The sequence below is a fragment of the Trachurus japonicus genome, chromosome 16 (genome assembly GCF_045865225.1).
Source record: "Trachurus japonicus isolate A0001 chromosome 16, Traja_1.0".
Lineage (NCBI taxonomy): Eukaryota > Metazoa > Chordata > Actinopteri > Carangiformes > Carangidae > Trachurus > Trachurus japonicus.
In genome coordinates, this window is record NC_140922.1 from 23,381,949 (window position 1) to 23,399,211 (window position 17,263).

The window sequence follows — 17,263 nt, forward strand, 5'->3', positions numbered from 1 at the left end:
TCTGTTTTAGAGTTCAGCCAGTGTTGCCTAAAATGGCTTTTTGGTACTTTGGTTGCAGAATGTATAGAATCAGGACTCATTTAGAAAAGACAAGCACTGACTTAAAAAGGAACTGCAAAGACTGTTTCTGGAAGAACCTGGAAATTCCTTTGCTTGCTAATAATTTGGCTCTACCCAACAGCACACAGACTGACAGAAACCTCCATAAAAAAAATTTAGGAGCAACATCTAAAGTTGCTTAGAGAGAGAGACACTCCATTGACTCAGTTTAATTGTCATGAGGAGTATTTCTCAGTCTTTGTATGGTGTCTTCCACGGCTCTAGACAGAGCTTTTTCATAGTTAAAAAAAGAAAAGAAAAAGATTATAATGATGTCATTAGGTTCATCTCTCATATTTATCTCGATTCGTCACGATTGTAAATTGGAGGTGTAATGTTTCCTTCACCTACAAAAAGACAAATCGGTTGCATTGTGGGAAATGTAGCATCACCTGTTGGACATAAAAATGGGATAACATCTGCTGTTGAGATCTGCTGCACTGATTCTGACTCTATATGGAAGGAGTGCCCCTCTTGTGACAATACGGTAACAATGTTTTGCCGTTTCGGGCTCCATGTGACCGATGCTGCTGCAGTGAATCATTTCTTTTCTTTAATCTTTTCCCCAGGTCTTCTGAGGTGCTGTGTCTCTTCTCTGAGTTGTGGTTTTATATCCATCACTCATCTTGTATCCCAGTTAACCTTAGTGCAGTAGAGCTACAAGCTAACATTGTGATTGGAGTAGTTTACCTGCTGTCCTATAATGTCATATCTGTATCCCTCGCTATACTTCAGCTATAGTCCTCACTCGTTTTCTGTATTTAGACAAGTAGTTGGTTGAATGTTTCTTACAGCTATCAGAGATTCAAATGTTTTCAGCCAGATTTTTGGTTTAAAAAACAAACAAAAAAAAACATTTTGCCAGAACTGTAATATACTGTACGTATAAATGGAGATGTTTTTTTAAATTCATCTACAGTGGAATTTCGCCTTCTGGTTAGTCTGATCTCATTTTTAGCTGCTGACAATGATTTTTAGCCCGAGTCATTGCTTCTAATAGATGTGCTTTGCTTTTTAATCGCTATCTGCAGAGTTCTTTTTTTTTTTTTGTTCCTGCTTCAGTACAACTCATATTTCCACCTCTGTTTACTAAGTGATGACAGACTCCTCTATCAAGTAACAGTTGGTTTCGTAGACACAGATACTGTCAGGAAAACACACTGATCAAACTATATCACTCTACCTTTATCCAATGGTGTGTAATACTAGAGGCGTCAGATATTAGCTCCACCATTTTAAAAGGATTTCACCCCTGACTTTACTGACAGACCCAGTTTTTTCAAAAATAAGATGTGATTTCAGACCTGTTCAAATCCACCATGAGCTGGTACGACAGTACAATGGATTCTAGGATTGACACTAACCTATTTGTGGTTTAGGTTTTCATGGGCAATGCAAACTTTTCGTTCTTCATTGTCCTCGGCCAAACTTCTCAACCAAACAGTTCATCTTGGTCTGATTCTGTGTCTACGGAAGCGTTACTTCGATCTATTTCTGCCTGTACATTGGAAATGTGTTTTAGAAAATGAGAGGATCTGTCAAAAAGTTTGATAAAACACAGTATGTATGTGCTATATTTCCTCTGCAGGCTTGTTTTAGAGAGCTAAACAATTCTTTGTGGCCCTGCAATCATCAACTTGAAGCTACGAGCTGTGAGGCAAACAATTTGTGCAATGTTAATTTAAAACCCCGGCTGTTGTTGAGGCTCTGGCTTGATTTTTAGCTTGATTTAGAAAAGATTTATATTTTATACTTGTTTGAGGACAAACCCCAATAAATTTTGATCAGAAAGATGGCTGCCTGTGCACAGTGTTTGTATCTCTTGCTTTGAATAAATAGAATATGAATTAGTCTAGACTACACACACATTCACAGTGGAAAGTACAACAGTGTCTAATTCAAATCCTCTCTCTCAAGTCTCTTGAGCTTCAACCATTCCTGTATTGAAGGTCAGTGCTCTCAGAGTAGCAGGTTACAATCGGTTTATTATGAGGATCATTTTATCTGGAGCAGTTTCCATACACGTAAATGTTTCTTTTCCTTGTTTATTTTCAGCTTGTGTTTTTTCATTGTTAGGTGGACCAAGATGATTTACATAGGGTAACAATGGCTTTTCAGACATTTTTGCATGTTGTGTCGGAACCTTTAAAGAGTTACTTTGTTGGGACAGCAGAGGATGTTAGAGGATGCAAATGATGTTGTGATGTTATTGATAACCAATTTTTTTTCAACATTAAACAACTGCATACCCAGGGGGCAAAGCAAAAAAACGGACACGGAGCGTTGTAAAAGGTTTGACACCAGAAATGATATCTAGGAACTTCAAGGATTAAAACCTGGGTGGACAACCCGGTCAACTAGCTGCTGGAAAGCTACAGGGGGCCAAAACCCCTTTCTGGGGTCATTTTGCTGGCGAAATGATGTAAATGCAAATATTTAGGTGCTACAATGGCATAAATAGTCATACAACTATAAAATTTGGCAGAGAGTATCTTGACACATAGGGGGAGGCATGAAAAAAACATTCTGGGGTTTGTTGCAACTCAATTTTAAGATATCACTCTCAACATCCCAAAAAAGACCAAAAAAAGTACTGTTCACCTGACAAATTCTCATGAAAATTATTATTTTTCAGCACTTTATGGAGAATATCTATGCTTAACATGTATATAGAAAAATTCCTTAATTCATAAGCTTCCATTTGAGTCCAAGATAGCCTTTCTATCTCAAAAGCTCCACTTGCTGTGGCCAACCGTCTTCTCTATCTATCTGTTCACTTTGGGGAGACCAGAAATAGAATGGTTTCTGATCAGGCCAGTTAACATGTAGTTTTTCACAATAGGTGTTGCATTGTTTGGAGACAGCCTGTAGCTTTCCAGTAGCTAGTAGAAAGGCTATCTTGGACTCAAATGGAAGCTTATGAATTAAGGAATTTTTCTATATACATGCTAAGCATAGATATTCTCCATAAAGTGCTGAAAAATAATAATTTTCATGAGAATTTGTCAGGCGAACAGTACTTTTTTTGGTCTTTTTTGGGATGTTGAGGGTGATATCTTAAAATTGAGTTGCAACAAACCCCAGAATGTTTTTTTCATGCCTCCCCCTATGTGTCAAGATACTCTCTGCCAAGTTTTATAGTTGTATGACTATTTATGCCATTGTAGTACCTAAATATTTGCATTTACATCATTTCGCCAGCAAAATGACCCCAGAAAGGGGTTTTGGCCCCCTGTAGCTTTCCAGCAGCTAGTTGACCGGGTTGTCCACCCAGGTTTTAATCCTTGAAGTTCCTAGATATCATTCTGGTGTCAAACCTTTTACAACGCTCCGTGTCCGTTTTTCAAAAAACTGGGATTTTGCCCCCTGGGTAGCAGTGAAAAAACAGAGACAAAGAAATAAATACATTTATGAAAAGAGGAGGAAAACAAACCAAAACAACAACAAAACAAAAAGAAACAAAACAAAAAAACTGAAAACAAGAGCAGCAGCAACAAAAAAAGGACAACATGTTATATATCATAAACATGTACTTCCTGAATCTCTAGTGAGTTATAACCATCATGCCATGATATTTTATTTCAGTGAGATAGATTGCATTCTTTGAAAGTGAGAGATGAGAGGCTGCCAACATCTGTAAAATGTATCTGTTGAACCACGAATGGTGTATTTGATCTTTTCCCATTTTTAAAACGATAACGGGTCGTGCAGCCAGGATGTGTTTGAAGGGGGCGAATGACTCTTCCAGAGGAGGAGAATCCGACGATGGGCGGTGACGTTATTCTGAGTTGGTGTGGAGTATAAACCCAGCTGTGGCTTGGAGAGGGCGTCATATTGAAAACGGTGTAGAGAGAAAAACGGGCTGACAAGGTAAGAATTTGTTTCACACCTGACAAAATGTTTGTCTCTGTCTCTGAGAATTACATTTGAGTATTTGTGCATGTGCAGTTTAAAAGAAGTTGAAAACTGTTACCGCCCTTGAATTATTTCTGTGTTCATTTGTGCAGAACATTTAACTTGTCTGTAGACGGCTGATCTTGCTCTTCTCCGCTGCGGTCAAGATGCTGTGGACTCTGTTGCTCACATCTCTGATGGCTCATCAAATGCTCATGATTGGTAATGATCCTTTAAATGATCAATATTTAATATAATTATTTTTTGCAAAACAGTTGTTGAGTTTTTGATGCTTTTGTCTAGAAACAAACACTTTTAGTGTGTAAGCAGTTTCTAAAAATTGCAAAAAGCAATGATATTACAGGCAATTACATTATTTATTTATTTATTTCTATTTTTTTATTGGAACAGGAATTGCTAAAAACCGCAACAACAATATCACATGCAATACATGAAACGACTTTGTATTGTTTGTATCATTTTGTGGAAGAACCCCCTTGAAAATGAGATGATTCATCTCAAGGGGCTATCCTGAATAAATCATTTCAGATTCAAATTTAATTCAAACATGAGAAGAAGTCCAGTTGATTTTTTACTACAACTCCACAAGAAATTCAGATTTTAATTCAAATTCAAAAAGACAAACAAAAAAAACCCTGGTAACAGGAATGTTAAAATAATTTTCTGCCGTTTCATATTTTACAGCTGATTCAATGGAAACGCATATCTTTCCACCTCTGTTTACCGATACTTTAGGGAAAAACACACTGATCTAACTGTATAACTCTACCTCAATAAATTCTGTGTTAATCTAAAGACATCACATTTTTTTATCATAGCTAAAAACTGCAACAAGCAATAACATCACATGCAACTACATGAAAAAAAGAAACTTGGTAACTGGAATTCTAAAATAATTTTCTGCACATTTTACAGATTCCTCCTATGAATTCACCACTAGTGCAGGTAAGATTAAATGCATATCTTTGCAGGAATTTGTGTAAACTCTCTCAAGTTGTGACAAAAAAGTATAGTAATATTTCTATAATAAACATATCAAGGAACTGATATTGATTTTTTGTTTTCAACAACAGATGGTTGTGGAGAGAAAATACCGGTAGACCCGCAGAAAACATTCACTAATCAGTCATCAAACTTCGTAGACACCGATATCACATTCTACTCCCAGAGAGCCATCGATGGGAATAATTTGACTTGTGCCCACAGCATCGAGGGGGGCCCCCACCTCTGGACTATTGACCTAAAGACTCTCTTCAACATTTCCTGTTTCTGCATCTACAATATACAATCTGACACCCTTGGCATAGACCTACACAATGCTCAGATCATCATTGGGAAACAGTAATGCCTTCATGTTGTGTTGAGCTGCTTTATTTCATATTTCCGTTTCTGGTCATAATAGACATTTCTAACTTGCACTCCTGTGGCTTGATGTTGAATGGTTACAGTTTAAGTTTATAAGTTGTTTAAAAGTAAGTTCCCCAACTCATGCGGATAGAAACTCAGTGTTGCTGCAAAGTTACTAAACTTTCAGTTTCTATAGTTCTAAAAAGAAAAAAGAGTTTTCAGCTCAAAAACACAAACATCCCTCTGCCAACGCTATTTATCTCCCCCTAACGTTATGTTATGTTCATATGTTCCTCCTTTCCAGATCTATAACTATTGACCGCTTCAAGAAAGGGGAAGAGAATTGCCTTCATTTACTTGAAGGAGGAGAGCTGGCACGTAACATCACTGTGACAAAACAATCAGAGCATTTGGTTCTGTGTGAGGTGACGATCTGGCACTGGGGCCAAGGTACAACATATGTTCTCATGCTTATTTGGTGCAGTTCACACATATTGTAAATTGCTTATTGGTAGCCACACACGAGTTAATACTGAAACTGTTACTTTCCAATAAAATGTTGACAAATTCATGCAAGAGCGGTAAGCAAATAAAATAAATTGGTGGTTATTTTAGTGTGACCCTCCATGTTGCAGCCTCCTGTTTCTCTCTCAGATGTTCACTCTCTCTTATGTGCTATGTAAAAATCATTTTGTGTTTCCCTTTACTCATTGTTTTTCTCTCTCTCTTTTTCCTAGCATCCCCTTTTGTACTGATCACAGAGAAGAAGACGTGGGAACATGCCCTGTACTACTGCAGGGAACATCACAGGGACCTGGCCTCCATTCTTGATGAGCGGGATCAGGCCTGGGCTGAGGCCGAGGTCAGAGAGGCCGACACTCCCTACGTGTGGCTGGGCCTTCGCTACACCTGCACCCTGGGGTTCTGGTTCTGGATCCAAAGTCATAGCTTAGACTACAACAATTTTGCCAATTCTGCCAAAATCGAGGAGTGCGATATGAGTGTGGCCATGAACAAAGCAGATGGGAAATGGTACACTAAGCCTGACAATCTGACTTACAATTTCATCTGTACAAAGTAAGAGAAATTAAGGTTTTGTTTTGGTCATGCTTTAATTTGAACATTGTGACAGATTTTCCTCTCGTGTTTGTCTCTGGGCGTTAGTTGTCCAGATAAAACAGACAGGATGAAGTAAAGAGGAGCTCCGTTTCACCTCAACATCGTCTGTAAAAAACAATAGCCTACTTTTTTGTTAAATTAGATAATAGTTTGCTGTTTTGTTAACTGCAATTGTTTATCAAATTTGCTTTACTGTGTGTTCTGAAACTTCTTTGAAATGTAATCATGTATGTTTGACAATTAAGAAAGGTTTTTTTTTTTTTCTTAATTTCCTATTGAAAATGGATCCTGAATTCATGTTGTTGATTAATGTATAATATGAAAAAAAGATATTCAGAAATGTTTGTGAATCTCCAATTTACAGACACTGGAAAATGCACAGCCATTATATGTGTGTCTACATAGGCTACCTATTTTGCAAACATTTTCATTTACAGCCTTCATGGTGTATTTTTTTGTTATTATTATTTTTTGTATAGGCTATTTTGAATTGCATGTTTTATTTCTTCTGAATGGATAGAAAATACATTATCTATGTGCACTAGCCTACTTATATTCATGTGTGGTTTGACTTGGGCATTGTGAAGACTTAAACCTGATCTTTGTTATGCGTGCTTGTGTTCAATAAACATTGAGATACTTGCATATTTTTGAGTGTGCTGCGCTTTTCTTTTTCTATTTCTTTTTCCCCCAGCATTGAACCAAAGATACTAAAACCGTAGATAAAACACAGCAAGCAGACCGTCCTGGTGCAAATACTAAAACCGTCTTTGATTGCACCAAACGGAACATTTCTGCCCGGAACTATAGTCACTAGACGTTGTATCTGTCGAGCAGTTTAAAGACTGTGCAACCACGAGGGTGTAAACAAACCGTGCGAGCTGCAGTTAGCTATTTTTTATACGTTTTCGTTTGTTTTTTTTAAACCGAAGTGTGTGAGTTTAATGCCGCTGTTGCTGTCCAGATGGAGATTTTAGGAAGCACGTTTGACGACTCTGTGTTTTCAGAGGCCAGAGACCGAGTGTGTGTGTCTGTGTCGTCATACAACGCTAAACTGTGTGAACCAGAGGTTTGTGTTTTTCTCTCCGTCTCTTTTCTACGTCATGTTAATATTAGTTAGGCTACTTATTTTCACTAAATTGTCCTAAGATATTACACAGAAGACACAGGTTAATATTAATATTAATATCCTAAAAACAGGAACAAATCTAACTGGGTGTCAGCTGCTTTCATTGACCAAAAAGACAACACACATGGTCAGTGAGTCAAACTGAGTGAGGCTGCAGGTGAAGACTGTTCCCTCAGGTCATATTTACATCTCCTCTCTGTATTTTATCACTTTGTGAATTTCCCCAATGAAGCTGCTCACGGTACAAGAAGAAGAAACAACAGGTTCGAGAGATAACACACACCACTAACACACTCTCTACTGCTCACTAGTCCAGAGGTGGACAAACCTTTTGGCTCAGGGGCATCAAAGTTTGTGATCTTTGCTATAATTTGGACAATTCTGTATCAATATTTGACGGGTTGGATTAAAAAGACCAATTTGCCACATATGCCTGCACCAGTCTCAGTTTAAACTGTGCGTAGATATGGGGCAACAATTATTAGAGTTCACTACAATCTCATACACATTCTACAGGATTAATTACAGAGTTGGCTACAGGGACCATAAACATCTATTGTTTTTACAGTCAAGGATACTAAAACTTAGAGATCTAATTGAATATCAAACAGCACAAATCATGTTCAAAGCAAAAAAAGAAAAAATCAATTACAGGAAGTGAAGGAAAATATAATTTAAGGGGATTGTTTTAACTTCACAAAAGCAAAGTAAGAACTACAAGTAAAAGGTTGAATTAAAGCAATGTCCAAACATGGAGCAGTTCAAAACTAAGGTCAAAACAATGACTCTTGAGAGTTATAGGGAAGAGGGTGTTTAAACAATAAGTACTTACTTTTTAATTTTTTTTTTACCTTCTTTTTTTCCCCTAACATAAACAATATAACGAAGGACAATTAAGGAAGTGGGACAAGTAGTCTATTCATGATTTGTGGAAAAGGGGTGATATTCAATAAGCACGTATGATTATGCGTTTGTGTTTTTGTGTCCAATTTTTGTTCTTCAACTTGTTTGTTATTTACAGACGAAGAAACAAATAGAAATTGTGCCTTATTTTGTTTTACATGTTCAAAATAAGAAAAACATAATAATGATATTTTATTTTCTAAAAAAAATGAAAGTTTTTCTTCTTCTGGTTTTGGCTAAATTGACTTGTCAAATGGCTACTACACCATCCTGTTTTGTCTCTAACATGACACACAGCTACAGTCAGCTCCAGTTGTTTTATGATACTAATACTTAATGAAGCAGCAGACTCATCTTCATCTTCTCTCCTCCTGCTGTTTCTCTCCACAGTGGTTTTGTGAGAGCGTTGCCCTCGACACAGACGATCCTTTGGAGAAGCAGAAAGTTTACAAGTTCAGAGGTGACCTTGCTGTGAGACGGGGCAACTATCAGGTACGTCTAACTTTAAATAGATCTCTGTGGTTCACCAGTATTAGAGACAGACAACCACCACTGTGATACCGACCGGTCAGAGAGAGTCGTCAGTGTTGTGTCGTCACTGCTCTGCTTTTTCTTACTATCACTTGCCATGTTTTTAGAGTCTGATATGTATTATAATTAGCACAAGACATTTTTGGAGGAAACAGCACAGGAAACCCTCTGTGACCCACATCACATTTAAACTCGAAGGGGGTTAAATTGTTGTGATATAAAGTTGTGATTGTGGAAAGTTAGATTTTCATGTTTTCTATGAAGGAGATCGAGTTGCTAAATACAGTAAATACTGTTTGTTGTACTAACAACACAGTACCGGGAGGCAAATATATCACAGCACAGTCTTCCAAAGAAGTGTAATATTAAACTTGCATTTGCATTTAGTAATGGATGTCAGCCATTCAGAAGAAAGGCTTAGAGGCCAACTCACTCTGAGGGAGGACATATTATAAAACAATATTGAGTATGCTATTGAACTATATATATATATATATATATTCCTATGGTATGGATATCAAAAGTGTACAGTATATGTCATTTAGTCTAATCATAATAAAGTAGTTTATTTCCAGCACATGCTAACGTCTCTCTATTAACTGTCAACTTTGAGGTGTTAAAGACCTTGTTGTGTTTCTTCTACACAGAAAGCCCTGGACGCATACAGCTGCTGTCTGGAGTGGATCGCTGACAACAACTTGACCATCAGACGAGATGTACTGGAGGCGATGGCCCGATGCTGCACCAAACTGGGGCAGAGGGACAGAGCGCTGGAGTTGGCCGACTCACTGGTATGATATTAAAGTCAGCTCATCAAAACTCAAATGTTTGTTTTTTTTCTTTTGGAGTCAGCATTTATTTTCTCATTTACCCTATTAAGTCAGCTCACTCAGCCAATCAGGACTGTTTGATACACCAGACTCCACATTTGCTTATTGTCACTCAGCACTGCAGCTGCTGTGTGGTGCAGCTGTCGCATGAATTGTGGATGTTGGCTTCCCAGCAGCACGTGAACTCACCACCCCGGACGGCTTGAAACATTAACATGACTTTGATAATTGAAGTTGAGCAGATGGTCTCTTTGATGGTTAACTTATCTGAAGGGAGCTAGTTGAATTTCAAAGCCGACTAAAGAGTCAGTAAGATATCTTAAAGTCTCGGGCTCGGAGAACAGTCTAATTGTGTTAATTGGTTATTTCTCCATCATCTCTTCACAGAGCAAAGACGCCTCTAACACCTGTCACCTGACCAGCCTCCTCCTGCTGAAGGTCAGCAGGAACATTACACTCACCCTGATACAAACACATCTCCACCTTTGTGCCCATTCACCATTTATTCTATGAAAATGTAACAACACTATTATGTTGTTACCTGAGGTGAAATCTTTAATTACAGGTCAACATCTACCACCATTTTGGAGCTGTGGGACCGGAGATGTCATCTCTCCAGCAGCTTTGCAGCGTGCTGCCGTTCAACCCCTGGCACTGGTTCAGCCTGGGCCAGATGTGTTTGCAGCTGCTGGACAACAGCAGACCCACAGGTAGACTTGACTTCAGCCGCCATCTCATTTACCTCCCATATAACTTCTGTTTTTTGTTGTTGTTGTTTCTTTTACAACAGATTTGAATGAATGGTCTAGCTCTCGTAGATAAAAACGTTGACTGATGATCTGTCATCTGTTTGCACCACTACCAGGATCCAGTTGTGACTCAGCTGAAGAGCAGAAGGTCGGAGAGATCGAGGAGCAGCAGGAAGAGGCAGCAGAGCTCGATGACGACAGAATCCGACTCAAAGCTTGCACTTCCTTCATCAGGACAAGGTACTGTACAGCAGTAATTACTACACTACCGGTCAAAAGTTTGGACACAACTTCTCTTTAAATGGTCTTTCTTTATTTGTATCGCTTTCTACAGTGTAGATTCATACATCAAAACAATGGAGGAACACACATGGGTTTATATAGTAAACAGAAAAGTGTTAATTAACACATACGGTAAGTCTGATCACCTGACCTAAACCCAATTAAGATGGTTTAGGATGAGTTGGACCACAGAGTGAAGGCAAAACAGCCAGCAAGTGCTCAGCACCGCTCTGGGAACTCCTTCAAGATGGTTGGAAAACCGTTCCAGGTGACGACCTCATGAAGCTGATGACAGAATCAAAAGTGTACAAAAAGCTGTCATCAAAGAAAATGGTGGCTACTTCCAAAAATCTAAAATATTTTCTGCTTTGTTTAACACTTTTTTTGTTTATTACATAATTTCACATGTGTTCTTTCATAGTTTAAATGTCTTCAGTTTGAATCTACAATGTAGAATGAGAATGTAATGAAAATAAAGAAAAAACATTGACTGACAAGGTGTGTCCAAACTTTTGACTGGTACAGCAGTGTATATACATTAAAATATCAACTGTTTTACTGTAATGATAAGAAACATTGTAATGGTTAATCATCACTGTAGAGAGAGCAACTGGTCCTGAAGTAAAACATCAGCTCAATCACAAGGTTTTGTCGTCTCTGTGTGCGTTTTGCCTCGGCAGACTCCTGCTGCGAATCCTCCGGCAGCAGCAGTCCTCCTTCGTGCTGCAGCGCAGTGAAAGCTGCCTTCAGGCCTCAGACGAGGCTCTGCAGAGGCTAAATCCCAAGGAATCAACGCTTCAGGCTCTGACCGAGGTGAGCACATGATGATCCTCGTTGTGGCTGCACATGCTGTGTCAGGACCTGAACCGTGCAGGCAGTTCAGGGTCAGTTCAGGTGAGTTAGCTCAGCTTTTCTCTCTGTGTCATCTCCCAGGTGATGTCAGAGGACCTGATCCCAGAGAAGATGAGGGAGGACTACCAGGACGGGGAGAGTCTGGCCAGTGTGTACATGCAGAACTTCACAGAGCGCTGGTGGAACAAGATCTTACAGACTGAAGGTTTAGAGACTGACACAAAGACCTGATGTCGACTTTTCACAGAGAAGACGTCAGACAGGAAGGACGACCACAGAGTCAATGCAGTGAAAACCTCCAACTCCAAGTGCACATTATGTCTGCTGAGCTTTACTGATGTCAGAATAAGTCCATGTACTTCTGGAGGTCAAAGGTTAACTTTTAATGCTGTAAATCTCAAAACAATACTCACAGATATGCATTACACTGTTCAGATGTAAATGAATAATTCATGTTCATCTCTCAATGTAAGCAAAGCACACAGTGAATGTAGTCATAGTTCAAACAGCCCACACACACACAGATCCATGAATGTTTCATCCACTTCCTAAAGTGTGAAATATTATGACCAGGAAACAAAGTTGTTTTTGAATGTTCTGCCAAACATGTAACTTTTTGCCTTATTCACATATCATCAAACACAAACATGCTGTGTTTATGCTTGTTTTGTTTATTTTTAACAGTGGAAATACGCAAATCATTTTCACAGCCTACAGAGACGCATTACATGAATAAAAAAAAGTCTCGTCACACCTGTTGTACTGTTTCCACTTCACTGCCTGATTACTGCTCCCATCGCAGGACGCTGACGTATCATTGTGTTGTTTTGTGCCAACGCCCGGACTATCTCCAACCAACCTGAGCAGAATGCTAATATAATATAATAATAACCTAAATAACTGTAAACACCCTTGGTGGTGTGCATAGAGCACTCCACTTTCACCCCGAGTACACAATAACAAATAATTACAAAACACATTGCAGACCTTAAAGGTTTAAAGGTATCGCTCTCTAACTATCTTATCAATTAAAGGCATAAAAGCCCCCCAAAAATACAAAAAAAAAAAAAAATAGATCAGCAAATATTTGTTGACGAAACCAGTGGTTCTCAAAGTGGGGTCCTTGAGAAAAATTCAATTTTTTACTGGCAATTTCTCTAAAGTTTTTCAAAAATTTCACACCATTGGCCCTAATTTGAACGTAGATTGACTAAAAAAGTAAAGTTATTCAGTCCCGGAACCAATATTTGTGTATTTTCAACATTTTGTCCAGTGGTAGGGGGGGGGGTCTGTGGTCTAATTTGCGTCAGTTTAGGTCCTTGATGTAAAAAAAGTTTCAGAACCACTGGACTAAACTACTCACACAGGTCTAGTGGGTGTATGAATATGCATATACCTGCCTCCGGCATGTTTCTGTCAGGTCTTGGTTATGTTCGGCCTCCTGCTCCTTTGAACCCTCCTGTGTGTCTGTCGTTCAAGCTGTTGCTCCTTTCCAACGTGGCGTTCATGTTGCCGTGCGCTGTCCTCCAGCCCGCCGGCCCGCCCGTCCTCTGCCTCCCCCAGCAGGTCGCGTCGAAGGAGTTGGTCCGGACCACCAGCCTGGACCTTGCGGCGTGACTCTGGAGCATCCAGTTCAGCATGGGAGGGGGTCTGGGCTGCTGGGAGGCTCTCAGCGCTGGGTGGAACAGCTCAGAGTCCGTCTGGAGCTGAGGCCCCATTGTGGCCGCCGCCGCCGCAGCCTCTGCGGCCGGGAACGAGTGATGCCTCTGGAGCTGATGTCTCCTGGTTTCAAAGGCGGAGGAGACGTTGTGTTGGAGCCCGGATGTCTGTCCTCGTGACTGACTCAAAAGAAACTGAAGCCCTGCTATTGCTTGTTGCTGTGACGTGAGAGGAGACAGAAATATGGAGTTATCAGATTGAAACTCCACCTTGGGTAAGTAGTTCCACTGTACGTTGAGACCTGCAGCGACGCCTGAGGGCTGAGTCGGTCTGTTTCTGCTCCTCTGCTGTGGGACGAGTCCTTCGGCACCAGGACGGTCGTAATCGAGGTCTGAGTCCTTCTTCCCGGTGGACTGGAGACAGGCGGTCCGATGTTGTTCATGTGTGGGGTTTGACTTGTGAATCGTCGCCCTCTCTTCAGGTGTAGCGGTGGCGACGGTGAGACCGGCAGGCTGAGGCTGATGGTACGATGAGACGTGGGTCTGAGCCAGAGTTTTAGAAAGACTGATCTGATTCTTCTCCGCCTGTGTTTTTGCATCACGTTGTGCAGAGACACCGATAAGTGCAGGCTTGGGCTTTTCCACAGACTCACTCTGGAGCAGCAGAGAGGGTTTTGTGTGTGTTTGTGTACCTGTACCTGTGTGTCTGTGTGGAGGCTGGTTAGCACTTCTGTTGCACTCCAGGTCTGGGTCCTGAGGACTGGTTGAAACCAGCTTTTTTGCTTTAGTCTGAGACTTTTGAGCATCTTCAATCCAAGCCCAGCAGCTATCTGTTTTGGTCAGACTTGATTCCAATTTACTGTAGCCTGAGGTTTCGTTTTGATCGGCACGCGATGATGTGATGTGAGGAGCGGGCGTGTGAGGCCCAGCAATGAAAGTGACAAAGCCGGGGACTGGTGTGGAGCTGGAGTAGAGCCTGTGGAACTCCTGATGGAAAGGTGTGACGGCACTGCCCTTTACAAGAACAGCAAGACCTCGATGCACCTGCCAGGACAGCCAGGAGAAACTAAGGCGACCACACACACACACGCACACACACACGCACAAACACACAGAGAACATCAAATAAGAGAAGTGGCACTGTTCAGACATGCAAATACACACTATGAATTTGTGTCCAACATATAAACACTGTCTATGTGTGTGTGTGTGTGTGTGTGTTTACCTGAACGAGCCGGTCAGCACTTCAGTCCAGTCAGCGATGATGAAACTCTCAGCTATCTGACCCGTCAACTTCCTGCCAGTTTTAGCACAGTAGGTCTGTCCGTCCACGCTGCGCACTGACAGTTTCTGTACACACACACACACACACACACACACACACACACACACACACACACACACACACACACACACACACACACACACACACACACACGCATGAGACAGCAGTTACCCTGCATGTATCATGTATTAACTTTTTACTTGTGCAAGCAGAAAACAATTACCCCGCTGCTGACAGTGACTGTGTGATAGTTAAGTTTGTTAAATGAGTTCAGTTATTTTTCTAAAAATATCTGGAGGTACGGTGGCCTTTTGAGGTCAAAGCATTGTGATTTGAGAAAAGCCCATGCAAATACACAAACACGTTGTAAATTAAATTGTCCAGTGACACATTTGGACTCCAAACTGTATTATGTGTCAAAACTTTTTGGGTTTCAGGCTGTCTATGTATATATATATGTAAGTCCAGCAGAATGACATCAGTCACTTTGGTTACAGGTTGGACTCCAGGCTCAGGCTCTTTGATCAGTGACTCAGCACTACGCTGAAATTGAGACAGTGCACAGTCTCACTTCACTTCACTTCACTGGCTTCCTGTTAGGTACAGGATTGATTTGAATAATCTGACTTTATTACTGTAAGTTGGTCTTGGATGTTCCTCGATCACTCTTAAAAACTAGATGAGATCGAGCCTTTGCAGTCACGGCTCCAACTCTGTGAAACTCATTACCACTGAAATGTACGGACCGCGAATAGCCTCTCCACTTTTAAATCAGTACTTAAGACTCATTTGTTCACCTTGGCCTCTGGCTGAGTACAGTCACCTCTATTGGGTCTTTTATCTTTGTTATATTTCACTTTTTTTTTCTTATTTTAACTGCAAAGCACTTTGGTTGGCAGTTGGCTGTTTTAAATGTGCTATGTATAAATAAAGCTGACATAGACATTGACACAGTGGCCAAGGTGTCTTCCATACAAAAACTGTCTAGTAGTGTTTACATCGGACAGGCAGCCACAGAACTGCTGCAGGAGTGAAGCTGTGGTTGTTTGTGGCTTCGATACAAGGTTGTGTGGTGTGGATTGATGGTTTTCGCCAGCATTTTTTTTTAATGTAAGGAGTTTATGCCATTGCTGGATCATTTCTTTGTACTGTAACTAGAGAACCAGGGAGCCGCGCAGGCAGAAGGGTCGATGTTGGAGAGACGGAGATGAAAAGACTCACGGGGAAGTTTTGACTGGTGAGTTTGAGGTCCTGCCACATGGTGACAAACAGGTTCAGGTTGAGATGATCCACCAGCAGGTGGACGGACACATTCCTCTTCCTGCTGGCCTCCAGGAGATCACAGAGCAGCTCCACGTCACTGAAGCTGTCCATCACTATGGCCAGGGCCTACACACACACACACACACACACACACACACACACACAGAGTCATACCAGTTAGTTAAGATGTCAGTCATCTTAGCAAAAACCTGCAGAGAACTAATATTGACATTTTTCATATTCTCTCTCGTGTACAGACATGTAATGTTCGTTTTTGCTTGCACACACACATATGGAGACAAACAAACCACTCCTCTCTTTCTCACACACACACACACACACACACACACACACACACACACACACACACAGACAGACAAGCTCTACCGTGTGAGCCTTCCTGATGAACTCTCTGACCAGGTCTTTCATGCTGACTGCTCTGCTCTCTGACTGGAAATAAAGCTCAACACTGGGTTCGCCCAGCGCAGGATCAGTCCACTCCACATCTGGAAAGGGACAGAACCAAAGTCAGAGAGCAGCAAATAGGCACAAAAAAGAAAATAAATAATGATTTTCTGTTTCTGCCCCTCAAACATTTACCTTCGACACTGCCGTGGTCACATCCTGCCACTGTGGCATCACTGTCGGTGGAGACTGCAGGACAGTGTGTGGCAGACCTGGAACCAGCTGACATGCTAAATAAATCTTTGTAACCGTCACCATCATCATCATAATAATCTGCACCAGGATCAGCTGTGTGAGGCGCAGCAAACAAACACATTTTAATTCTTTTTAGATCCAGTGAATCTTGTGTTTCCAGCGTGGCAGGAGCAATAACAATGTTATTTAAAAAAAGAAACAAAAAACATGTACAACCTGTGTTGCCATCTCTCCCGTTTTCCAGGATGTAGTTCTTTTCCAGCTCGGACAGAAAGTCCACTTCACCCTCTACGTCTAACGCCTCCTGGTATCCCTCAGCGCCCCGGCTGAGCAGCCCGTCCACAGCCAATCGGGCGCTCTCGTTGTGGCTCAGGTCCAACGCGGGCCTGACGGTCGTCAAGTCAGGGTAAGAAGAGGAAGAAGGGATGCGGAGGTCTTGAACGCGTCGCCTGACCTTCCCTTGAGGTTTGGCCCCTCTGTACCACAGCACGGACATACTGCTGGCATCCATGGCCCCTCACTGATCAACGCTCCGCACAGACAGATGTGGCAGCTGTGCATGACTCTGGGAGCCTGAAGTATAGAGCGTTAGCTGTGTTTCTCTTGACATCTGTGAAGCAAATCCTGGCTGAGACAGAGAG

The 17,263-nt window shown here is 41.1% G+C and overlaps 3 protein-coding genes across 3 annotated transcripts; 2 read left to right on the forward strand and 1 right to left on the reverse strand.

Moving 5' to 3' along the window:
* Positions 1-3,815: 3,815 nt before the first annotated feature.
* LOC146972449 (uncharacterized) lies at positions 3,816-6,452 on the forward strand. The gene is made up of 5 exons (XM_085802610.1): positions 3,816-3,871; positions 4,127-4,215; positions 5,088-5,355; positions 5,666-5,811; positions 6,099-6,452. The coding sequence occupies exons 1-5, from the start codon at positions 3,816-3,818 to the stop codon at positions 6,440-6,442; spliced, it is 903 nt and encodes a 300-aa protein (XP_085658736.1). The 3' UTR covers positions 6,443-6,452.
* An 847-nt stretch (positions 6,453-7,299) lies between these two features.
* c16h8orf76 (chromosome 16 C8orf76 homolog) lies at positions 7,300-12,513 on the forward strand. The gene is made up of 8 exons (XM_085802671.1): positions 7,300-7,549; positions 8,903-9,004; positions 9,691-9,834; positions 10,261-10,311; positions 10,439-10,583; positions 10,739-10,862; positions 11,585-11,717; positions 11,838-12,513. The coding sequence occupies exons 1-8, from the start codon at positions 7,445-7,447 to the stop codon at positions 11,985-11,987; spliced, it is 954 nt and encodes a 317-aa protein (XP_085658797.1). The 5' UTR covers positions 7,300-7,444; the 3' UTR covers positions 11,988-12,513.
* Positions 12,514-13,172: 659 nt separating this feature from the next.
* On the reverse strand, positions 13,173-17,246 carry sack1a (scaffolding CK1 anchoring protein A). Its single transcript, XM_085803367.1, is given in 7 exon segments — positions 13,173-13,195; positions 13,198-14,480; positions 14,640-14,764; positions 15,921-16,088; positions 16,350-16,468; positions 16,563-16,715; positions 16,839-17,246. Coding segments are annotated over 7 exon segments (2,166 nt in total). The 5' UTR covers positions 17,134-17,246.
* Positions 17,247-17,263: the final 17 nt, after the last annotated feature.

What these genes read in the sequence shown, in the direction of transcription:
- c16h8orf76 (XM_085802671.1), top strand. Translation starts at nt 7,445, where the DNA reads ATGGAGATTTTAGGAAGCACGTTTGACGACTCTGTGTTTTCAGAGGCC. An exon ending in TGAGACGGGGCAACTATCAG is followed by an intron (nt 9,005 to 9,690) that starts GTACGTCTAACT and finishes TCTTCTACACAG; the next exon opens with AAAGCCCTGGACGCATACAG. An exon ending in TGGAGTTGGCCGACTCACTG is followed by an intron (nt 9,835 to 10,260) that starts GTATGATATTAA and finishes ATCTCTTCACAG; the next exon opens with AGCAAAGACGCCTCTAACAC.
- LOC146972449 (XM_085802610.1), top strand. Translation starts at nt 3,816, where the DNA reads ATGTGTTTGAAGGGGGCGAATGACTCTTCCAGAGGAGGAGAATCCGAC. An exon ending in TCATCAAATGCTCATGATTG is followed by an intron (nt 4,216 to 5,087) that starts GTAATGATCCTT and finishes TTTCAACAACAG; the next exon opens with ATGGTTGTGGAGAGAAAATA. An exon ending in CAGATCATCATTGGGAAACA is followed by an intron (nt 5,356 to 5,665) that starts GTAATGCCTTCA and finishes CCTCCTTTCCAG; the next exon opens with ATCTATAACTATTGACCGCT.